General features: G+C 45.3%; 1 protein-coding gene across 1 annotated transcript in view; it reads right to left on the bottom strand.

Moving 5' to 3' along the window:
- spel1 (DNA mismatch repair protein spel1) overlaps positions 1 to 25627 on the bottom strand; it is an 85631-nt gene that overhangs the window by 35071 nt on the left and 24933 nt on the right. The window contains exons 10-17 of the mRNA XM_077632719.1: positions 24455 to 24513; positions 24224 to 24344; positions 19356 to 19475; positions 17219 to 17355; positions 14643 to 14762; positions 7996 to 8110; positions 5145 to 5200; positions 3822 to 3911 (exon numbers count right to left, since the gene is read on the bottom strand). Coding sequence (XP_077488845.1) covers positions 3822 to 3911; positions 5145 to 5200; positions 7996 to 8110; positions 14643 to 14762; positions 17219 to 17355; positions 19356 to 19475; positions 24224 to 24344; positions 24455 to 24513 — 818 coding nt within the window. The remainder of the gene's footprint in view (positions 1 to 3821; positions 3912 to 5144; positions 5201 to 7995; positions 8111 to 14642; positions 14763 to 17218; positions 17356 to 19355; positions 19476 to 24223; positions 24345 to 24454; positions 24514 to 25627) is intronic.

The following is a 25627-nucleotide window of genomic DNA, read 5'->3' as shown; positions in this document are numbered from 1 at the left end:
GAGCAGAAAGGCTGCGAAAATGGTGTGTAAACAAAACTCTTTATTTGGGCTGACTTGAGCCCACAATGGACTGAATCACTCGGCGGCGGCGTAGCAACAAGCGTGTTCGGCGGTCGTTGAACAGAATGCCCACCGCTGTCAGCCGTGGTCAATTTAAAGCTGATAACGAACGTTCGAGATAAAACGTGCAGAGTTACTAGAACATTCTGGAACAACGTAGAATCAGCTCTGCATGGATGCGATCAATCAAGATAAATCTGGTTGCGTCTTGCGTCGCAAACAAAGCGATAAAGCGGCGTGGCAGCAGATTTGAAGAATGAACTAACACTGCAAAGATTCGCGGCAATATAGACTCCAAAGACATGCAAGCCTGAGGATGTCGATCGGCCTCCATCTTGACACATGTGCTGCTCGTGTTTTATAAGAAACGGCCAGCAGCTTGAAAACGCGTGCCAAAACTTCGCCGGACTGAAGGCGGCTCGTTCATATATGGCATAAGTACACCATGGAAGCCTGTGATGCAATGTCCATTTTTAATAGTCCATTTACTGCAAACTTCAGGACATAAGGTACGGATGGTGTGACAGTCATGTTCGTTATAAGTGCGCTTCATCAGACCTTGACATTTTGAAACAGCATCGAGAACTGCAGTTATGTTCGCCTAGATAGTCAGCTCAAGGCGCCGCCAAATTTGAAAGGAGCGAGGTTGGAGCAGTTTGGTGCAATTTTCCCGATTTCTATCAGGACGGCACAGTTAATCTGGTTTGGTGTAGTTGATGCATTTCGTGCAAGAGTGCAATGCAGTCACCAAAAGAAGCTTACAAGAAACATTCAAGATAGTTGATTTCTGCCTTCAAGAGCTTCACAGACATATCGCTAACGCATCTATCTCCCCTTTTTCTATTAAGAAATGCTTCCAATATTTCACGCGCTGTCTAATAGCGATCTCTGCCTGCGAAAGAGCCACACCACAGAATCAGTTTGTACTAAGAAAATAACTTGGCGCAGTTGCCCTCACTGTCTCTTTTTGCTACTCAGTCCAAGAGTAACAGTTATGGCGCAAGAAAGAACAAAACACTCCAGTCTGTTGACTGGTCCCTCACTACACACTGCGACTATTTTGCTTGTCAATGTAGCCAAGGCTACAGAGTTGAAACACACCTTCTCCACCTATGCAGCAAATATAGTACCCGGTTGCAGTTATTTGTTTTTCTGAAAACATGTACTGTATTTACTTGAGTAATTTGCACACCTTTTTTTAAACTAGGGCTTCAGAAAAAGGGGTCTACAAATTAAGCGAAAATTTTCTCAATACATCCTAAAAAACTCTGCAAGGTCATAACTAGGGGCGTGCGGATATTCGAAATTTCGAATACAAATCGGATATGTTTGATATTCTATTCGTATTCGAGGAATTGATATTCGAGAATTTTCGAATATTCGAAAATTCCCGAATGCTCGCCAACGATCGTATAGTGCGCAGACTTTCATAAATTCGACCGTGGCAAAATCACAATATCTGGGCAAATTAGCCGATGATCGAGTTAAAAATTCCAGGAAAACAATACAGAGGTCCTGTCCGCTTTCTTCTCCGCCGTTTATTACGCGGACCGATCGAATTTCCGACGCTGCTAGGCTTGACCTCGTGAGAAATTCCGCAAGTGGGCTTTCCCACATATCACACGTGCTGCGAACATGATGGCTGACGGCCCGCTACGAACAATCGCAACGCAAAATCGCGCTTTTTTTTTTAATCCTTCCGTAATACGTTACAAATTTAATGCCCACATCCGAAGAATGCGTCCTGTCGCCTTCATAACTCTCCGAGCGCGAACTCCGCCATCCCGTTTTGTAAACTACGCTATGCGGGAAAGCCTACTTGCGGAATGTCGCGGGAGCCTACTGAATAGGTGCGTCGAGTTGTCACAATAGGGCAAGCGATCCTGTAAAAATCTCGCCTATTGCATGGTGCATTGTAACCCGCGCACCTCTTTAGTGGGCGTAACGGCAGGCGTGACAACGATCGGAAGGCCTCTATCGCAGGTCAAAAAATAGCCTGGCCGCTTAGTTCCGGTTTCTGAGCTTCGCCGCTGCCCCGCGACAACTGAGAGTGTCGGCCCGCGCATTCACCGGTAGTCCAATCCCAGCTCCGCGCGGCTTTCGGACGCCGACTGGCGCGTCGAAGGTTATTTCTTTTTAGAAACTGTCCCGCTCCGACCCCAGTATGTGTTCCCCGGCCCCATGCTTGCATTTGTGTTCTTAATCCAGCACTCCAAAACGGGCGGCTCGTCACGGGCTTACAGGTGTTAGCGCGATGGAGCCGCCCCATAAGGCCTCACTGCATCTTAGCATTTTCGGCAGCTTTTTTTTCTTTTGGGGGGGGGGGTGGGGGGTGGGGGTAATTTTATAAACCGAGGCCTTCGGACATGGAGGAAAAAAAACTGAGGAGGGAGCACCTGGCGAGAGACTTGAAGCCTGGTTGTAAAAAGTAAAAATGCTTTAAAAAGAAGAGAGTTGGTCCCCCGTGACCACACCACATGATAGCGTGCGGTGATATCTAGCGCCGCAAGGCACGTGCATGTGCAGACTAGCGCAGCAGACTGACTGTAGATCAACCTCCTTGCTGTAGACGCCTGTGCCACGGGCCGCGCAGACGCGCGCACTAAAACATACCAACACCAAAATACTAAGGGCTAACTGGGAGAGCGAAAAAACGGGGGAGGGAGCGGCTTCACTAGCACTTGGCTTGCGAAGGCTGGCTGCCTGGCGTCGCGCTCCCTCCAAAGTTTTTTTTTTCCTCCATGCCTTCGGAAACTCCGAATGAACGAGGTTTTAGTAGTCGTCATGTTATTTATTGTTGCCAGTTTTGTCATTTTATAGATATTGTTTTGCATGACCTCATTAAAGTTTGGATACTGTTATGATGTCTACTCAAGTAGTATACATTTCTGTGCACGTTTTTTTATACGGTACTGAGGCGGTCTAGTTTTGTTTATTTTAGTGCCAAAGACCATACACTATTTTGAAAAAAATAACGGCAACAACATTTTGCTTGTTTATCATCTTCTGAATTTTTTTTTGTACTGAACATATATTCGATATTCGAAGCCATTTTTTCTTCATATTTGTATTCGAAAATGTCAATATTCGCACACACCTAGTCATAACACACAATATATCCACATACAGTCGAAGACAGTTTTTTTGGCCTCTCTAGAGACCGTGAAATCATCCAAAAAATCAAATTTCACAGCCAAAAATCACTAACTTATTCCCAATATGCCGGAGGAAGCGGTCAGCAGATATTTGCACATTCTGAAGCTGTGTGTGGGGCTGGGGGGGAGGGGGGGGGGGGTGCACAAATTACGCAAGTAAATACGGTAGTATATATTGGTACCACTCATCATGTAAGGCATATTTCTAACATAAATGTGCATTTTCAACATTAGGGCATCATGGAAAGAACAGTTTTTTTTTCAATTAGAACAAGTTGTTTAGGCATGTCCGGTTCCAGGTAGCTTACACAGACAGTGTCGGCTGCTCCAGGCACAGAGCAAAAACCACACAGCGAGCAGCATGCGAGGTGGCCATCCTGCGACTGAACTATTGGTGGAGTGACACAGTTAGAGACGCTGCACCCCTGCGCCTTCCTTTTCATTGCCAACAAAAGTTGCTGGTATCCGTACCGAACACCTAGACAGCAGATGCCAGACATTCCAGCAGTGCTCTTGAGATGTGCACTCCTTGCCTGTCACTAATCCTTTCTTTGGTCTGTGCACCTGCCACCAGAGGGGAGCCAGCAAATACCGAACATCTCTAACCTTGCGTGTCACACGGAAATAGTAGCCCATTTCCTTGTTGGACTCCAGCTTGATAGTCTTGCCAGCTTCTAGGCAAAGGTCGTTGGCAACCTGCAGAAAATTTGAAGGGCCCCTTTGTTTGACTTGTCCACCAGAGCAACAGAACGCGACATAAAGAGAATGGCCAATGGAAATTGCGGCCGATTGCCTAGTGAGCCAATCCTTAAAATCATATCTTGAAGGAAAAAATGAGAAAATAATGTGGACGGAGGGCAATCCAAAATACTGAGTGCTGAAGCACAGACTATGGCTGAACAATCAAATGGTATGCTTCCAGGCCAAAATTACATTATTTAGTCCCATAAAGTGTTCATTACATGACACACTTCCTGTCCCCCAAATTAATATAAATTTTGGGGTGCACTGCATGCAGTAAGCAAGGCAACACTATGTTAGCAAACATTTATATTATGACAAAATACTGACTGCATTCGTTCTGCAGGTGCATCCATTAATGCAAGCAAATATGGCACGAGCACAATTTTTTGCAATGTAGTGATGTGCCACCCTGTCAACATCACCTGCGCAATGTAGTCACATATTCCACAGGTCTTTGTGGGACAAGGTGTGGTAAGAAGTTGATGCTGTTTGGGGTGATGGAGATACACTGCCCGCAACTGCCCACAATGGAGAACTTGGCCACATTCCAACCTTGCAATCTTGCATGGCGCTCCAACTGAATGACGCAAGCTTCAGGGCAAGCATTCGTTCTAGACATATTATTTATTTCTGAACTTTTGCAGCCTTTAGGAAAGTTGAGTACCATACATGAAGAAGACATATTTCAGACTAAACTGCTTGCCAGAGGGCCTAAGGTAATTTATGAGAAGTGATTAACACAACTGAATTCTGCTCAATAACTATCAGTCATCACCAACTGTGGCAAGGCAGGCCGAGCAAGGGCAAGAAAACCACTACAACAGCACAGGTGCTCCTCCCGTTAAGGGCTTGTAACCATCAAGCGTCTTCCATATATGACTAATGGAAGCCAACAGAAATGTGGGATCTTTTTTTTTTTTCTGTGAGTGATAGTTACATATGCTGTGACCACCTGCTAAGCTGATCCCGGAAGAAGCCATTATAGTAAGCTAACAGCCATGTTTTCAATTCAGGTGGCAGCAATGATGCCACTAAGGTTCCACTAGGTGTAAATGCAGTAAATGTATATACCAGGGTGGAGGTACACCAAGTGGCACTGAGAGCTATCTCATTAGTTTGCTCAAGCTGGTAGGCTTCTTTGTGTGACATCACGCTAACAGGAGCTGCTGAAGCTTGGCCACTCACATGTTTGAGGTAGTCCCCACATTCAACCTTCACCGCCTCCAACTCCTCGTGAAGCGCTGCAAATGATCACATCGAAGTCAGCCACCAGCACTCTCTGCACTGCCCTTTGTTCAACAAATCGTTGTTGCAAGGTGAAACCTGCCAATTCAGAAGTGGTGAGAGACAAAGGAGAAAGCTTGCAGTCAGCTCACTTGCAACAGAATCGCATCCCACAATTATAGAGAGACCGCAGACACGTCAGTGACCCACCGGAATTTGTAAACACTTCAGACCCTATTTAATGGAGTCCCCAAGAACCAAGAAGGCAGCAATTTCTGAAATTTTATTAAAACACTTAATATTGCGTCAGAAGCATGAAAAATTCACTACTTTACAAAAGCTGCTATCTTTCCTTGGAAGATGTTTTTCAACTATGCATTATGCACACCCTGTATTAATATGAGGGCACTCAGTACCTTCTTATCCACTTAACTATACCTATAACTTAACTATAACGTAACTATAGAGAAGGGGCACATGGGATGGAGTTCACGCCTCTAAACCGATAGTGGCTTCATGTGCATTACAGCGTAGATTGTGGTACCCACCGTATCAACATGCTCATGCAATCTTCCCTGACAGCTGCATTTCTTAAGCTGCTGTGCTGCTACGCGGGACTTTTATTACAATGAGGTGCTCAGTTTGCACAGTGTAGCCTGCATCGCAAAGTGCAGCTAGATACAGTTACGCCTGTATATAACAAAACTGTGAAAAAGTTCACACTTTTTCGTTTCGTTACCAGGAGTTTTCCCATGAGGACTCAAAATGAAAGGACAGTGAAGAACAGAAACCAAAATGAAAGTTAAATGTAGACAAAACTTCCTTGCAAAAGTCCATAGTACACTGGCTTTATGACACTGAAGTCGTAACTACGGAGAACCATTTCGTGATCACGTTGATAATGCAGCTGCGGTAGCAATCTCCCCCGTTTCTGCTGCAGCTCACATGACGCCTGGACCCGTGGGGTGGGGAGAATAACGGAAACAGTGGAGTCTAAACCATCTGCCTCTTCCCGCGTGTCCCCTCTCTCAGTCTGCACAACCGACTGTTGCCCTAGGAAACAGACTGGTGGCTTCACAATGTGTTGCCGCCGCTCTTCGCCGTCCTCACGGTCTGCTGTCAGCATTGAAATCACGTGAGCAACCAAACAACGGCGATGGGCAAACACTGCTCATCCTGTGCCTTCCCTTTTACATTCTGTTGTTTTGCATTGGCTTTGAAAATGAAATGCACCATTAGGTGTGATCGTACAAGAGCAAAATCTGCAGAAACTGCTTCATTTGCCACGAAGAGGCGTCAATCAAGCTGGAGCACAGCGCATTGTGTCAAATGCGTTCGGTCACTGCCACTGTAGATGTTCCTCTCATGGCAGTTCGTGCTTTATCAAAGGCACCCCTGGGTGTGGTGTGGACGTGACTAAGACATAACTTGCAAGCGGAGCATTGGAAATGGCCAAAGTAGCAATTTTTCTAGTCTGTTTTCTCAACAAAGTGATTGTTTCGAAGCATAAATATTCAGGGCTGTTAAGATTATTCGGACCACTGATTGCGTCCCGCCAAGTCCGAAAAATTGATGAGCGACTGCATCATCAAAAACGAGCAAAATCTGCAAGCTGGCTATGGGTCCAATCAAGTTTGTAGTATGTATTGATTCCACAAAAAATGAGAGAGGGAGAGAAGTGAATTCACGCAAATATATTCACTGCTGGCGGTATTTAGTTATGCTCGCAGTGCATACTTCACGACTGGCGAGGCCAGCATTTGATGCCCACAGGTACGGTCATGGCTCCTGCATTTGTATCATTGATAGTGGTGTGGGAGAATGATGCGAACACTTCACACATCACTCCACATTGCACACAATGCCCTTCAGCCCAAAATTAAGTTGTACATGATCATAATACCCGCCACGGTGGCTCAGTGGTTAGGGCGCTTAACTACTGAGCTGGAGTTCCTGAGTTCGAACCTGGCCACGGCGGCTGTGTTTCGATGGAGGCAAAACAAAAGAAGGCGCCCCTGTGCTGTATGATGTCAGTGCACGTCAAAGATCCCGAGGTGGTCAAAATTATTCTGGACACCTCGACACCCCCACTTTTTCCCTTTCTTCCATCACTCTCACCTTCCTCCCTTGCCTTATGATGCAGCTCCAGTGTCCATTGAGATGCCAGACAATTACTGCACCATTTCCTTTTTTTGAAAAACCAATTTAATTTATTTTACTTACATCATCATATCATTGAGATTCCGCTGTAATGATAAAACATGAATGGCCATGAGAGGAACATCCACAATACCAGCAAGTGAACATAGTTGAGCCAACGTGCAACACTCCAGCATTGCTCGTAAAAAAAACGAAGCAGCCTCTGCAGTTATTGCTTTTGTAGTGCACTGCTAAGCGGCGCAAAAGTTAACATTCCTTGACAATGTGCTTCTTTACCAGAGTTTACTCATCTGTCTTGAAACACCCACCCATTTCAAAGCATTTCAAGACATTTCAATGTATGTGGTTACAATGTGATGTTCTCTCAATCATCTGCAACATTCTTTTGACTGTTTTTTCCATAACACTTGCTTCTTATCGTGTGCATTTGCCATCTTTATCAGCTTGCAACACTTCATCCAGAAGGATGCAGTGTCAGTAACAACGCCTGTGGTAGTGATGCCCACTGCCAGGAATGGAAGCAAGCATCATAAGTATTTGAAAGAGTACAAGACTGGTTGCTGCTAGTCAAGGTTCTGACCACTGGATTGGCCAAACTACTTCCACTAGAAGACCCTTCCAGATCAAAGAGGAACACAGATCAAGCAGTCACCAAGTAGTTCGTCATCGAACTCTGGCTTGACCAGGAAGTCCCCCTGCTCTACGGCCTCGAAGTCCAGCGTGCTCTCCACCATCTCCTGGTAATTGCTGAAGTCCCCTTCCAGCCCCTGGAACGAGTGAAAAAGCCACATCTGCAGGCCTCCCTCTAAGTATATTCCTTACTGCATCTGACGACAAAAAAAAAAAAAAAATCATACCTGCTATTGCATTCGAAATAAAATGCCTAAAATACAAAAAAATAGTCACTGAAAATGCTGCAGTTTGACATCGAACACAGGAAACCTAATTAAGTCACCTTAAACCAAGCGAAAACAATATTAATTGAACATAAAAACCTACATAAAAACCAAGCTAATTAAATGTTCACACATCAAAGCTTAGTACATATGAAGCACACTGTGGTGGTGGGTTCTAGGCTACTGTACGCACTCCTTCTTGTAAGGAGTGCATACAGTAGCAAGGAGTGCGTATAGTAGCAACTTTTTTTCCTCAGATTTTGACAATGTGTGGTCTGATATAACAAACCTCATTTAACAAAATTCGTGAAGTAACACATCTGGTTTTCTTTCCCAATCGCTGCCCCATTGAAAGCCATGTATTTTTTTAGCAATTTAATGAAGTAATTTTATACCGCACTTTTGATTTAATGAAGTCATTGTGCATTGCATCCATATACCATGAGCCTCCTTGACATGAACACATGGAAATGAAAATTTTTGCTGAGACAGGCCACGATTTCCTCGCGCCCTTTTATGCACAAATGTCGCCGGTGGGCTTCAATTAGAAGAGCACAAGAGGAGCAGTATTAGGTTCCTTTATTTTTAAAGGTAGAAACTGCATGCGTGCTCTGGACCCTTGGGGAGGAGCGTGAAGGAGCAGAACCGTGATTGGGCAGTTAGCCTATCGCACGGCACAACGGCTGGTTTTGATACAGTCACCACATCCTGTGATAGACCAATCAGTTAGCGCCATGTGCCCTTTTGCCTACACATTATGCCCCAAAAGTACAGGGTGCACATGCAGTTGTCACTACCTTTAAAAAATAGAGGAGCCTTACAGCACAACAATAGCTCTGTGCCATCTGGCATGTAAGTATGAAACCTGTGGTGGGCGCACTCCACCATCAGCCATTTGTGCAGTGTGGGGAAGCCTGCCGCCTGTCACTGGTGCAGGCACCGCTTGGTGCTTGGGGTTCGATATATCCATTTTTTTTTTTTTTTCACAATTATTTTCAGCTAGAAAATGCCACAATGCTCGTTCCCCCCCCCCCCCCCTCCCCCCGCTCCGATATGTCGTCAAATAGTCCCTTTTGCACGGCATCATTATTGCCGGGCATCCACTGCCAGGCACCTGGTAGTTCATGTGTTCATACTATCTGCCACGGGTTGAGAAATTGTTCGCATCATCCTGAACCCCAACGTATCGAATATACAGTACAATACACTTATAACAATATTGAGAAAACCAGAAAATCCTATCGTTATAACCGATTACTGTTATACCTGGACTGGCAAAAAAAAAAAAAAAGAACACACCCTCGTATTCCTCCATGCATGTAGCCACCACCACAGGCACTCCTGTCAAGGTCGCACACTGTCTTGGCACTCCGCCAAGTTCACCAGGTGAGCCACCCCCACCCCCTTTAGAGCTCCCATCAAAAGATAAACATGTCACGATGTCATTGGCACACAGCATCTTGGCGCGCTGCCAAGGTCTGTGCTGTGGACAGCGCGAAACGGAAGAACATGCCAAGAAAAGCAAATTCTCAGCATCTCAACAACAAAAGTGGAGGAGAGGGGTCAGAGATACCGCCTTGCGCTCAGTTGGCGCCACTTTTTACACAGTTCATGAACGCACAAACGGGCGTAAACTACGTTTATGTGAGACAGCGTTGCGCAGCAGCTGTCAAGCAAGCTCTCCCTCCAGTGATTGTGACGACGATAGCGCTTGGTTCCCAAGGCCGTATGCTACGCTCCCCTACAGATTTAACTATGTGCCGGTCTGTTCGCTGAGTTTTTACGTCATTCACTTCAAAGTATTTTAAATTTTTGTTAAACTTTCAGTCAAATTTTGGTCGCAAACACCTTCCAGGCAGCCAGAATCCTATTGCTGTACCTATTATTTTGCTGATAATTGTATCATTGTACAGTGGAGACCACTTATAACGTAACCGCTTTTAGAGGGTTTCTCTGAACACTGGTGTTCCCGCCATAGAACTCAACGTATAGGCGGACCGCTTAATATGCAGACGTGCGAACCAGAATACCGGTTATAGCGCGGTTTTTTGAAGGTTGAAGGTCGCAGCGCAACCATGAAATTCGGGCACGGAGCGCAGCTTCACTCCCCGTTTTACCAGCGGAGTATATATGCGTGGAGGCACAGGCAGCGGCGAAAAGAGAGCATGGCGGACCGGCGGACGCGCGCCACGAGACGAGAGAGAGAGAAGGAGCAGGCGGCCCCGATGCGATGCCCGAGGGAAGGCAAGCGCATACGTCACGGTAGCAGCGCCCAATCCGGGCGTGCGCTGCACAGAGTGCAGGGTAGAACTAGCAACGCAGCAGAACGCAGCCGTCGTCATTTTTTTTTTTTTTTTCACTACAGTCTCTTTGTTGTCTTCTGTGCGCGCGAACCCTGCTCTGGCCGGAAGTCTTCAAAGGAGCGCATAACTGTGCTGTTTTGCGCAAATATGAACGGCAGCAACAAGCGTCGCCTGTTTGTCATTGGAAAAAAAAGCGAGAGTACCTGCCAGTGACGTACAAAGCAAACAAAAAAGCGTGGATGATGCAAGAGATGTTTACGAGCTGGCTTTGCAAGTTTGACGAGGATATGGTGGCAGAGAAGCGGCGGGTTGTGCTTATCCTTGACAATTGCACTGCTCATAACGTCCAGCCAAAGTTGGCTGCATCAACTTGAAATTTTTGCCAGCAAACACTACCGCTAAAGGTCAGCCCCTTGACCAGGGCGTCATCGCCACTATAAAGGCGCTCTACAAGAAGCGCATCTGCAAAAGAGTTTTGCTTAACATGCAGAAGCAGCAGCCCCTTAAGGTACATTTAAGGGGTGCCATCGACATGGTTGTTGCTTCGTGGTGGCAGTTGAAAGCCAAAACAATAAGTAAGTGCTTTCGAAAGGCTGGATTTGTACATGATGAGGCTCTTCAAGCCGATGAGCAGAGCGACGTTGCCGTCGATGGAGCAGTCAACGCCAATGACGTGTGGTCCGGCCTTGTTGAGAGTAACATTGTTTCTGCAGCGGACACTTTTGAAGAATATGCCGATGCTGATGAAAATGAGTTGGCTGTCTGCGAGGAAGCAAGCACGGACGATGTGATGGTCGCAGCGGTGCACAGTGGTGTGGAGCTTGCGATCGACGATGAGTCGTAGACCCGATGCCAGATGTGCCGTGCAAAGTTGCGCTCGAATACCTGAGCAGAATGAAAATGTATAGCGCGAAAAACAGTTTGAGCGACAAAACACTTCAATGTTTAAGCGTTGTTGAGGACGAAATCATTCGAAGTGCAGTGAAAAAACACCAGACAAAAATCACCGCATTCTTCCGCTGATGCACTTTTGATGCAAACATTGTTTGTGTTCAATTTGCGATTATTTTGTATGTGTGTGCATGTGCAATATGTGCAATAAATTGTGTTTGAAAGGTAGGTTGCCCGTTTGGCACGAGTAAGAGCCTAAAAACACGATGTTTTGGTTATAACACGGTACCGCTTCTAGCACGGATTTTCGCGACTCCCGCGACTTACGTTATAAACGGTCTGCACTGTATACGGTTTATTTTTACATAGGTGCAATGGGAGAATTGATAAATCTATTGAATTTGATCATTATAAGCAATATACCATTATATCTGGTATCGTTGTAAGTGCATTATACTGTAATGCATTTTGGCCGAGACATTTTTCAAATTTGTGCCATCACAAAATTCCGATCAATCGCAACAGTATCATGAGATTCTACTGTATTTACAAGGTGCCACATACCAGGAGTGCTCAAGAATCTGTAACTTCATTTCGACTGTTGGAACCTCGAACCTGGGAGCTTGAATGAAACCTCAACTTAACGAAACTTGCGATTTAATTAATTTTTTGCCTGCCAGTATGCCTGTTATATCGAGGTTCAACTGTAGACTATCACCCAGATCATGCCTGCCCCCTTTGTGCAATGACCCATATCTTAAGCCGAACTATAGCGTGGGCTTTTATAGACTTAACATATTCAGAGTGTGAATGGAATGACAGCTGACGGGAATTTCCCAGAATAAAACTGGTTGGTGGATATTGGCAGATTCCATCCAACCCCACCCTACTGCGAGTAATAATTACAGTATGTGTGCAAACCAATGTGATCTGGTGCTCGGCTGAAATGATGGTTTGCCTGATGGCTAAAAATGACAATTCATGTGCAAGACCTGTGGCCACCGATGCAAGGTGCCTCTAACCTGCCTTGTTTCCCTGCTCGCTTTGCTGCCAAAAGCATTTCAGTAGTAAATTGTGTGTTCATTTTAATGTGAGCATGTGTTATTGAACTGCTGGTAGCTGCCCACAAAATGTGCCACTTGAGAAAACTATACACACGTGGAACAAAATTGCTCTATCATGAATTTTTTTTTTTAATTTTCAGCAACCCTTACATAAGGGTGGCCCTTAGTTCAGAGTATACACTAATCCTTTCTAAATCATGATACAGTGTAATCCACTTATAACAATCCCAGATATAACAATATATCGCTTATAAATATCAAATTCTTTAGATTTACCGATTCTTCCATTGCCCCTATGTAAAAATAAACTGTTTATAACGATAACATTACCGGCAAAACAACGAATACAACAATAGGATCCTGTCTGGCCGGAAGGTGTAATTACCCCCAAAATTTGTCTCGAAGCTTGATACAAATAAAATTTTTTGAAGCAAATCGTGTGAAAAGACTGATTATGGACTGGCGTGGCGAAATCCTTAAGGGGGGCCTTGCTTACTGCCTTAGGAACCAAGTGCTACCATCGTTGCAATCGCCGGAGGGAGGAGGGAAGAGCTTGCTTGGCCGCCCTAGTGCAACGCTTTCTCACACAAACGTAGTTTCCGCAGGTTCCGCCCATTTTTGTTTCGTGAACTGGGTAAAAATGGCGGTGACTAAGCCCCAGGCGATAAACCTAAACCCCCCACTTTTGTCGTTAATGCTTTTTTAAGCTTAGCATTTCTGAGCGTGTTCTTCCTTTTTGCTCTGTGCCCAGCACAGACCTTGGCAGTGCACCAAGGTCTTGCGCACCAATAACATCACCGCCCGCTTATTTTTTGAGGTGAGCACTGGCAGGGTTGGCTCGCAATGTGAACTTGCAAGAGCGCCAAGAGGCTGTGCGGCCTTGACAGGAGTGGGGGAGGGAAGGGGGCAGGCTACATGCATAAGGGAATACATGGGTGTTTTCTTTCTGCTTTTCTTTGTGGGTCCAGATATAACGATAATCGGTTATAATGATCGAATTTTCCAGTTTTCTCAATATCGTTATAAGTGGACTGCACTGCTGTTGATGCGGTTTGTATACCACAATAAAAGCTCATTAATTCGTACTTCAAGGGACTGGAAAAAATGTTTCAATTATGTTTTACTGTATTAGAGTCATGCATGTTTGAAAGGTGGTGAAAATTCAAATCAAGGCCCATTTGCATTCTTTTTCAATAAAGCCAATCTCTTCGTCTACTCCATTGGCACCCAAGGCTTCAATGTGACGACGACACAGCAACACTGCATTTCACACACAAGCGTAAGTCCATCATTCTGATTCATGGGCGAATAGCAAGCAACTTCTTATCATCTGCTAGTTGTTCACGCTTTTTTTTTTTAAATTTGGCCTGGCCCATTTTTGTCTCTGCATAGAATGGGTATTCTGCCGTTCATTTATCGTTCACCTAGTTCTTCCTATTCTGCCATGCAGGCGAGTGCGCCATCTTGACACAAAACTGCTCATGTCTTTGTGTCCCCACTCTACAATACTGATGATATCGTTTTGTGCACACTGTGCTGCATTGTGACATGCTGTCTCGAGACGATAGGATCACATCAACAAGCACGTAATAGCACCATTGTAAATGCAACAAGAAGCAAAAAGAAAAAAAAGCCTGGCGAAGCAAGACTATGATGCAGAGTTTGGGTTGCAAAGCCTTGTCCCTTGGGTGGGTGGCAGAAACCGACCCGGAGAGCGAAAGGAGCGCGGCTTAATTGCTTAACTACGGTGGCTGCAACTTTGCTGTTAATGAGTCTTATCAAAAAATTTACAGTACAGGAAATTTTCGATTAGGGGCCTTTCGACAGCGTACAAAGGCATTCGGCCGCTGCTGTGGCACCAAAGTTGACAGCCCTCGGACCATTCACCGGCTTCATGTGCGCCCTTCTATGCATGTGCTTTAAGCATGCTCCATTCTCTCTCCCTCCAAATTCCTTTATCATCCTTATACAGTGCATAGTAGCCAATGGAACAAAAGGTGGGGGGGGGGGGGGGGGGGAGCAGCAGTTAAATGTGCGCAACCCTTTGACGGAACTTCCTCCCCATTGTATCGCATCAATGTTGAGCGGGAGATCTCCCGCAGCTAACATCAAACAGTTGCATGGGGTGAAGAGCAAGATGCCTGCCTCGAGGGGAGTTGCAAAGAGGGAGGTCAGCAGTGTGGACTGGCGTGACTCGGCTGCCTTTGTCAGGGCCTCCCGAAGCTTCGGCAGTGTCTGCAGGCACTGGTACATCTTGTACAATTCCTATAAAGAAAGGGAGAAAACAGGAGAGCTTAATATTGCAAAAAACAGAACAAAAGAAAAAAAAAAGGCTTATAGAATGGTTACCACTATGTAACATGAGATTTAGTGACACCTCTTTGCGGAGGTGAATACACTGGTATCTTTTATTCGTTATTTGCCTTCTCAGGCAGAGTGCATGTTAGGTCACTATGGCATCATGCCTAGCATGACCTCAGTGAACCAATCAGTGTTGGCAAATTGTGTGACCTCATGCGTGACACCACTACATACTGACAATTAGTGTAGTGAAGTGCTACGCCGCCAACACCACAGAATAGCGGAACATGCACTCAACAGCTGTCGCTGTAAAAACACTACAGATTCACAGATTCCCTTGGAAAGGCATAACATTTTGAGAGCAGAGAGCCATGGCGGCATGCAGAATGCAAGGCAAAATGCTGGCCAAATGACAAGACCATCACAAGACAAGCAGGTGCTTTGTTTTCCTGGCAAAGAGCACTGAAACACTAAAATGTTTTCCCTTTTGATTACCAGATAGACAGCAAGCCTATAACACGTGTCAGGCATTTTAAATATTTAGGCATGACCATATGTAAGGATTTGAATTGGAAATTGCATGTTAATAAGATAAGTGCATCAGCTGAGAAAAAACTTTGGTATTTGAAACGCAAACTTCGACTTGCACCCGCAGATGTCCGACTCACTGCATACGCGACTCTAGTGCGCCCCAAGTTAGAATATGCAAGTGTTGTATGGAATCCTTTTAGAAAAACCAAATAGATAAAATTGAGAAGGTCCAGCGACGGGCTGCAAGGTTCATACTCTCAAAATACAGGTCAACAGACTCGGTCACCGCACTGCTTGATAAATTAAACTTGCTGCAACTTTCCCAACGACGACAAATAGCCAGCCTAAAGTTTATGTATCTAATAAGTAAAGGCCAATTCAATTTCAACACAGAACGGCACCTTAAAAAACGATCATCGCGTCTTGCACGCAGTAGTCATCCTAGACAGTTTTTTCCTCTACGGGTAAGGACAGATACATTTAAGTTTTCGTTTTTTCCAAGAACAATTGAACATGGGAACACCATACCGTACGACATAATAGAAATTAATTCCCTTGGGCAATTCGAACAACTTATCCTCCACCACTTCGCCACTGATACACTAACCGTACAGCAGTCAGACAGGTATCCCTTCCTCCTTTTACAGTTATTTTTATTTATGAAGTGCACTGTAACCTGAAGTGCAGTACCTTTGATAGCTCTGTAACCCCAATTTTTGATGTTATTTCCCTACAATGTGTTCTTGTACGGCGAGCTGACTAAAAGTGTATCCGTGAAGAAAATTGTATGTATAGAAAACTGGTGCTTGCTTGAATTGTGCACTTATGTTGTATTTACTGCACTGTGTTTGTGTTGCTACAAAAAAGTCATTGAATTCCCACCCTGTATCGGCCCAAAATTAGGGCTAACAGTATCAATAAATACATAAATGAAAAATAAAAACCTTCTTCCTTTGGGGCTAGGACCTGATTTACCATGCTCTTCAGCCCTGGCAGCGTTCCAGCTCCTTTTAAAAGATATAACCAAACAACTCCCAATGCCTTGCTTCCAAATAAGCATGCAGTAAAAAATACGGGGTCATGGCCGCTCAATAATCCCCCGCAATCGAATGGTTGCAGAGGGTACACTACACAAAATAAAGGTGGCAACTGCACACACAGTGTCCTGCCTTTCTTTTGCAAGAAAATGAGGACACAAAAAGCCTTAACTCAGCAAGGAAGTGGGAAAACAACTGGCCATGCATCAATGTTGATGCTCAAGGAAACCTGGTGGCACAACGTTGCTTGAGAGGCTAGAGTTCTGACATTTTGCATTTTCCGTCTGGCATTATGTATGTTATTTGCTATGCTAGACAAGACATGTAGATAATAAAATACAGTCTGGTATTAATGTTCATTGCTTAATGGAACCTTTGTGCACTAAATTTCAAAATGTTTCTTCCAGTAGCAGTGCAAATATCAGTAACTGCATGCAAAGTTTGACTGATCAACAGTGCACTGAAATTAAAGAACTATTTCAGAGGTTCTCAAATTTGGTTCCGTAGAACCTTGAGTTCCTTGCAGGGCTTTTTGGGTTCCCCAAACACCTGAATCAATGCATACCTCAGCCCTTCTTTTTACCTACTTTATATTTGGGCTATTCATACTGTAGTTGCCAGCACGACATTGTTTAGCTATAAAGCGAATCATTCAGAATTGAACTTGGGCATATTTTGACAAGATGTAGTATGTTTGCACACTCTTTTTTGTATGCATAATAGAGAGGAAGGGATGGAAGCCAAGACATGAGGGCTTCCTTGGAACTTTTTGAAAACCGTTGGGGTTTGCAGAGGCTAGATTGAGAACCTCTAGACTAATCAAAGGTTGCAGGGCTAAAGACTTCTACAAACCTGCAGGGAGACGCGCTGCCGGTGCAGTCTGCGCGACAGCCTCAGCAGGTCTGGGAACTGGCGCAGCAGCTGGTCGTGCAGGCCCTGCCGCAGCTCCCAGTCGTCTACTAGCAGGGACACCAACTCCAATCGCTCCTCTGGGATGACGAAGACAGTGATCCACAGGGTATTGGGTGCAAGGAAGGCTGCAGACTCAAGATGCCAGCACTTGCGATGGTAAACATGCTTGCAGCAGAGTCAGAGGTAGCTGCACGTCCGGTGCCTCTCCTCAAGCCACGATTAAAAAAAGTGGGACCCTGTTCTGCCATCATTAAACCATGCTCATAACCCAATGTCCTCAACATGCATTAGAGTGACAGCTGACTTCACTAGCTAAAATCCCCCCTCTCTAGTAACGAATGGTGTCCTGCTTTGACTGGAACATCACATGCACTATGTCAGAGTGCAACTGCACCTTTAAAACTGCATCCTGGTACAATACCTGCCTTAACCTTTTAAACCCAAATAAACTTATACTAGTTGCAAGGAATCGCAGCGAAACACAAAGGATATTCCAGAGTCTTTCCTCATGGTATAAAGCTTTGTGCTGTGGTCAAGAATCTCGTGCTACTGGCATACTGCCCACACCCTCTATGCCTTGACTGTGGCTAGAAAAAAAAAAAAAAAACTATGCCCCAATAGTAGCATTTTCCTAGCCGACCCATTCGAGGCTACCCTAGTACATAAACTAAGCATGCCCAAAATGCAGGCTGTGAACAACAGTTCATGGGCACCTCACAGACTTCAGGCAGACGTTATGCAGGGCATCTGAAAATTCAGGGAGTTTGGGTGTTCCTTCATTTCCTCAACAGTGCAAGTTTCAACTCACACCTGTGATTAGGTACAATCACTGTGTGCTTGCATACCTTGGCACCTCTTCTGCCTTCATTGCCACCCGCCATAGCCCCCTTTCCTCCTCCCCTCCCCTCCCCAGCGCAGAGTAGCAAGACAGAGAGGTACAGTTCCTGCCAACTCCCACTACCTTTCTTTGTACAAAAACCTTCTCATTCTCACCCTTCGAAAAATACAAGTGCTTGTAGGCACCTTGTAGATGTTTGCCGACTCATAGCAAATTACTGACGATGCTGAATCCGCTCTTTTGACACAACTGCTCTGCACATGCTCTCCTCCTCAAGCTCCGCTGGTTGAAAAAAAACTGCCAGCTTCTACTGCACATGTAAAATTCATTTTAGTGACAGGTGCAAGCAACAAATGGTGCCACATATTGTGAAAAAATGCAGGCCGGACGTGAAGGCTTCCCCCTGCTCCCCTCCCCTTACATAGTCGCCTTCTCAGTGCAACTGCGCATACGATGCAGCAGACGACGCCGTTACTATTGGCTGCCCCATCGGCCAAAGACTCCCAGTAGTTCTTCCGAAAGCGCATGACTTCCCGACCACTTTTTGGCATGCAGCTCAGATGGCGAGCGCCTCTCCTGAGCTTTCCTACTTCCAACGTGCAAGGGCACGAAGATGTTTTTTATCTACACAACGTGGCGTCAAAGACCCATTTTACAAGCATTTCACCTCGGATAAGTTGAGTACCAGGCCAAAGGTATGCTTGTGCCCACAGCACCACCGGTGACACCCAGCCCCACTGGTGATCGAACCCCACACCTCTTGAATACAAGGCAGACGCTCAAACCGCTAGGCCACTGCTGCGGTGCTAGCAATTTATTGAAACGCAAGCGAGTACACTTGTGCAGCGACATGCTTGCCAACTCCCGCAACAAGTTGCTCTCCCCAACTCACGTGATGCACTATATCGTTTCTTGCTTGGCCTCCAATGTAGACAAGTGATTCCATCTTTAAGTGGTGACCAGAACCTGTTTACTGCAGTCACCTAGTTTCTTTATGGTTTCAAGAAAGTCTGCCATGATTGAAGACTCTGTATTCTTCGATGCCCAGCAAGTGATTACCAAGTTTACAGGCCCTTTACATTTGCAGCACATTTACTGAGCTACTACATTTACTAGACACTGAGCTAACTGTTAAGCTGCAAATGAACAACATGCTACTATTTCTGCGGTAGAGAGGGGTGACCGGAACTTCATCAAATGCACTGTACCCAATACAGAGGGGAAAAAAGAGTGGCTCACCAATGCGATTAAGGTCGCAGAGTGGCTGCCGCAGCCACTGGCTCAGCATGCGCTGGCCTCCGATGGTGCGGCAGCGGTTCAGCAGACGCAGCAGGCTTGGCTCAGAGGCGCTCTTGCTACCTGTGTGCCACATGCCAACGTTGTGCTTAGCCTATAACTGCACTTTCGATTTAAAAAATAAAAATGTACCTTTTGAACAGTGATTATGATTTTTGTTTTCTTTTTGTTTACACTTGACACATTCGTTACCTCTAATCTTGGGGTGTGCAAATATGTACTACTAATATACATGACAGCAACCAACTAGAATACTGTCTTGAGTAGTTTGATGCAAAAACTGAATTTCTAGAATTTAGTTTTCCGGATACAGTAGTCTACCCTTAAAGAAGCTTGGTTAAGATGAGTTCTCAGAAAAGATTAACAATCCAAGACCATTTGGTTGGTTTTCCATAGGATCAAACGTGAAAAAAAACCCACTAAGACAAAGTGCTGTGTGTTCTTTGGTTAAAACGAACTTGTGCAGTGGCCGCAAACTACGGTGACCCCACACAACAGAATTCGTGGGGCATCCGTGTGGCTCTGTCTAGGATATAAAAACTACAACACTTCAATGCAAGAAAGCGCACCCCCACAAGATAGCTTCCGCACACCGTAGATCAAAAGTGTGGGGAAAATGCCTTGTGGGAGAGCACTTTTTTGAGGGGAAGCTTTCTTGCTGTTCTGGGAAAGGCAGGGCACCTTCTTACCTGCCCGTACTCGGCGTAGAAATCTGACATGGCAAGATCTCGACATTGCATATGCATCGCGTGCTGCACATTGCCTCTTGCAGACTAAAAGGGGCGTAGGTGCAGTGTACAACACCTCGTTGTCTTGAGGCTTAAAATTTAGGCACCAAATTTTCAACTGACATAGCATCACAACACAATGTTATCACAGCACAGAGATGGCTAGATAAAACAGCGTGTGCAATGTCTGCGGCGGATGAAATGCTGCGTGGTGTTCTTGCTTTTAGAGTTAAAAGCTGTGCAGCAGATGGCACTAAAGACATACACGGCTACCAAACTGGGCATGTTCTGAAAGCTAGGAGCCCCTAATGCAGTTTTGCACTGTGGGTAAATAAATAAATAAACAAACAAATTGGTCACAGCAGAGAGTGAAAATCAAACGGTGAGAAAAGAAAACTACACCAGTGTTGTTTTCAAGTGGGATAATATAACCTTCTTTCTTGCCCTCACTCTTCATCTCACTTCATGCATAGTTCGATAAACACCCTATTTGTAACTATCCTCCTGCTGAAAGGCCATTTTATTCACTGTTTTCATGCAAAATAAATTTAGACATGCCTAGTATGCCCTCATATCTTTTTTTGGGGGGCACTTAAGATAAGGCAAACATATTATCATAGTTTCGTCAAGTTCGTCTTCAAGGCACTCAACTGCATTTCATAAATTCAGCCACAGACTCATGATCAGTAATAAGCTAACTGCTGCATATATGAAGCAACGGTGCATCTGACTGCAGGCCTCACGCCAGTGCAACTATAATCAGAGACAACTCTTCTTTGTAATGAAGAGAAAGGTGTGGGGGGAAGAGCACCTACAAATGTCATTCCGCCAAGTAGAATGGCTATGTGGCTTGAAGTTCAATGTTGATTTCAGTTTTGGTTTTGCTTTCATGATCAGGAAAAGGTGTGCCTGGTAGACCTGGTCTCTTTCAATAGAAGCTGTTTTCAATGAACATGATGCACAAATCTTGAGCTAGTTGGTTATTCAACGATTATGAAAGCTGCACAAAAAACACACAGAGGACAAAGGATCAGTACTTGTGTCACGTCTTCTCTCCCTTTGTCTTGTTTTTTCTTTGTGCCACTTTTGATCATCAAAGTGTTCAATGAAAATGACACAAGCTTCTGTGCGATCTGCACTGATCTGAAGTTTGAGGAAGACATGCACTACAGTATTTCGATGCGTGTAAGGAACTCAGCAGAGTGCAACAGCAAAGCAACCAGTTACGGTATTTGAATACAGGCATAATTCTCACCGACAGAAGGTTTTATTCCAAAGCTGAATTTTGGGTGTGTAACACCACAAGTCAATCCCAAATGTCCTGTGAAGCATGATTCGATTTTATTACTTTTGACCAAAAACATCCTGTGCCTCGATTTATATTATTTAATGCTTTTGAGACTGTGTTCGGAAAGCTTACAGGATAAGTAATCAATAATCGGCTCTTGCAGTAATCACTCAGTCAAATATTTTAAAAAAGGTATAATAAATAGCTTAATGCTTTCATACTGAACGAAAAAAAAAACGAATAAAACTTCAACAACACAATATAACAAAAACTGTAGATGCACTGATGAGTGAAGAGGAGAAAACATTCAAAACAACATTATGTTTTATTTTAGGGCCCTCAATTCAGGCACCCATTTTCGTCTGTCAGATCTCCTAAAGGAGTATTGACACGGGCGATGTAATCCCTCCCCACGTGACGGCGGCTGCGTACACGTCACGCCTTCGAGAGTGCTCGCGCCGATGCAGCTTCCGGTTTTGCTCCGGCGGCCGTAGCCGACCGAGGAGGGGACCGTTCGTTCGGCCTGCATGTTCAGTCCTTGTCTCCCCGGGAGATGTGGCCTTCCGTGGCGTGCGTGGGGTGCAGCCCGCTGCCGTCCTTCTTTTTTTTGGCTGTTCCCCCTCGGGTTTCTTTACTCTTATCTCCCCTGCTATTGCGCATCTATTCTGTTTCCCCCCTCATATTTTTTTTTTTTTTTTGCCACAACCCCGCAAGAGGGCATTGTTTTGGCCCCTTCCTTCCTTTTCGACCCCTACCCCTGTGCCTCTGCAGCCCAGCCGTTTCGCTCATCGGCGTCTCCCTGCTGCCCATGTGAATCGTGAATCCAAGAGCATGGGCAAACTTCGGCGGATCGGTGACGTCACTCACCTCCTCACCACATACATAGAGCATAGTTTAAATGGAAATAACGAAGGCTAGACATTAATCACCAGTCTCACGGTACTCACTCCAGTTTTTCTTTTTCTTTGGTACTTGTGTCACTGTCTTTGCTGGACGAGCAAGAACCTCAACCAGAGAAATTATTATGCTATCCAGATGGGTGTCAATGGCGACACCGCGTTGCCACACCTCCTCTTCAAGGCATACCACGTACTAAGCACAGACCTGTGACCAATTTTTCTAGGTCACAGGGGAGGCCAATTCACGTGCCAGTTCCTCCACAGTGGCAGTTACGTGTGGTATTTCGTGTAGTGATGTACGCTTTGACCTGACTCCACACCAGTTTGAATGGATCCAATTTGCAGGGATATGGAGGCAGTCGGACTACTTCATGACCAGCACTCTTGGCCAGAACATCAATGTGGCATCCAGAAAACCTGCATTTCCGCTGGTGCACTATCCAGTGGTTCTGCTTTGAAATGGTCATTCTAAAGAAGATTGCTTTTATCCATTAGCCACAAATGAACGTCCACATTTTGGGTGTTTGGCGACGGTACTTTCTCCAGCTGGACCATGTGCTATGAAGTGTTGTCTATCGCAACTTCCGTGTTTGGTTCGATATTGAGCAGAAATTGTTCCAGAAACCACTTTCCATGCTGAGTACCATCTGTTTCAGAGTGGTGGTCTGTAGCACCTGTCTTTTATCGCAAGATAATGCACACTCCTGCAACAAATCCTTTTTCACTTCCTGCGTACCTGCAGTGGTGGCTAACTGGTTACAGCGCTCTGCTACTGAGCCGAAGTTCTTTGGTTTGAACCCGACCGCGGCGGCCGCGTTTCGATGGAGGTGAAACGAAAAATGTGCTTGTGTGCTATGCAATTTCAGTGGACGTTAAAGATCCTCAGAAGGTCCAAATCTGGAGCCCTTCACTACAGCGCCTCTTTCTCCCTTTCTTCTTCAATTCCCTCCTTTACCTTGTGGTGCGGTTGAGGTGTACACAGAGATGTGAGACAGCTACTTCGCCATTTCCTTTCCTAAAAAAAAAAAAAACATCCTGCAGTGACAAGTCTGCCGCTGATAAAGCAACATATATAATCAGAACAAGGGAATGCAGTTGACACAATAGGTCGTGCTTGTGCCAGTGGTATCTCTCCGAGGCAAATGCAGCCATTTCTGCAGCTTCCCCTTCTGGAGCATCACAGCAAGTGGCACTACAAGGCAACAGGACATGGCAAAGAATACACTGGACGAGCAGTGTGCACCCATTGCTGCTCCTCAGTTGCTTGCTTGATTCCAGCACTGGTAACACATGCAAAGCGGAAGTGGGAGTGACGCAGAGCTTTGGTGACGCAAGATGGGGACAAGGTCTCTTTCCCAGGGCAACAGCGACCAAGCAGAGGGAGAGAGGGGACATGCAGGAAGAGGCACGTGCTTCCGACTATTCCACCTCTCCCACTTTCCCCACCCCACTCATAGTGGCATCGTACGAGCCGAGCCGCAGCAGAGATGGCGGCTGCTGCCACTGTCGTGTTATCAATGCGACTGTCAAATGTTTCTCTGTGTTTATGACCTAGAGGAAAGGAGATTTGTGCAAATGTTTGCAAGGCCATTTCACCTGCACACATTTTTCATTTTGGCTTCTGTTCTGCATTGTGGTTTCGAGACTTGCCGTGAAAACTGCATGCAACGAAAAATTGCCGACTTTACTCAATTTCTTTATATCCAGGATTAACTTTATTATGATTTCAATTTGCTTAACAAGAAATTATTTATTTCAACTAGCAACTACATTCAATGTGGTGAAGAGAGATTATTGAGATGTGTTTCGGCTCTGCAGCCTTGGCAGCATTCTCAAGAAATGCTGCCCCACACTATAGTGGACAACTTTAAAAATATGGCAAACAATGCGGCTTACCATCTCCATCAGCTGGCAGCACACCCAAAGCCTTGATGGCTGCTGTGTTGAGGCGCACAAACTGCCCAAAGTCGAATGTGCACAGCCGGAGACATCCCAGGTGCTCAGGGCTTGACGTGAGCTGCAACGGAGTTGCAACCGAAACAATGCATTCTTAAAGCCATTACTATTACATTAAAGCCACTCGTAAATTTTTCCATAAGAATGAAACTAAAAGAGAAGAGTTCTCACATTGAGATATTTGATAACTGCTGCCAGTGCATCCATAGCCACCTTCAGGTCAAGTTCAGCTGCAAAGAAGGCAAGAAACGACAGCGCATCAATATCAATGCCTAGAACGGCAAATTGAGGAACCATCCGGATGGAGAGAACACCTGCTGCCGCCGCCAATGCTGATAAGCACAGGCAACATTAACCAAAAAAATGTAAATAAGAGTTAAAATTGTTTAATAATCGTTTCATAAAACTGTAATAAGGGAGTGATTTCACACTGGCATCCACCCAAGCACAGCCATACGGCTACAAAGCCTTTTAAGGCAGTGCATCTAGACTGTAAACCAGATGTTAAATTTCTGTTTTCGCTTGGCTGTGACTGAAAACAAATAAAGACTGGCTAAATTAGGCTACGACTTAGTTAAAACACTCGGCGGGAGGCCAGATTCGCTCAATTTTCTCCCCTTCTTCTCTCTCTTGGCTTTCGTCTTCTTCACTTTTCTTTTTAAGAGCATTAGCTCTTACAAATCCTGTTTCGTGACTTGGTGGTGTCTGCTATTACCCTGAGATCGCAGCGCCATCTGTGGCAGCAACTACTCATAACATTTCGATATTTTGTGGAGTCTGCTACCGATGGATGGATGGATAAGGCTGAACCCTTTAAATCAGGTGGTGGTTCAAGCCACCTAGACACCTAGCCATAACTTGTGAAATTTTACTCTTGTCTTGATTTTAGCCACCAATCACATAACCTTCGCTTGGTTACTTCTACCGGCTTAAGATCTACTTTCCATTCACTGTACTTAAACTCCAATGCCTTGGATAAATGAGCCACCCTGAGATCGCAGCACCATCTGTGGCAGCAACTAGAAAACCGAAGATCTCTCATTGAGACTAGTACTGCCATCTACAATAGCATTGTAGAAACAGCCACCTGACACGTGCCAATGACGACGTCACGGTTCAATGTGGTGGATAGAGGTTAACTATGCGAGTATGACGTCAGGGGACAAAATGGCGGCATAGTTTCGGTTTCTCGAATCCATGATGGCAGCCATTAAAATTGGTTGTGCCCTCCCATCCCTTTCCGCTCTCACCCCCAACCGAAATTTTGGCCAAGAACAGTGAATGCGTGCGTTCTCATCAAGTGCGACTGTCGATGTGCACCTTGGCCTCTGCGCTAACGCTCGT

Source organism: Amblyomma americanum, chromosome 7 (assembly GCF_052857255.1).
Source record: "Amblyomma americanum isolate KBUSLIRL-KWMA chromosome 7, ASM5285725v1, whole genome shotgun sequence".
NCBI lineage: Eukaryota > Metazoa > Arthropoda > Arachnida > Ixodida > Ixodidae > Amblyomma > Amblyomma americanum.
This window is presented reverse-complemented; position numbering and strand designations above follow the sequence as displayed.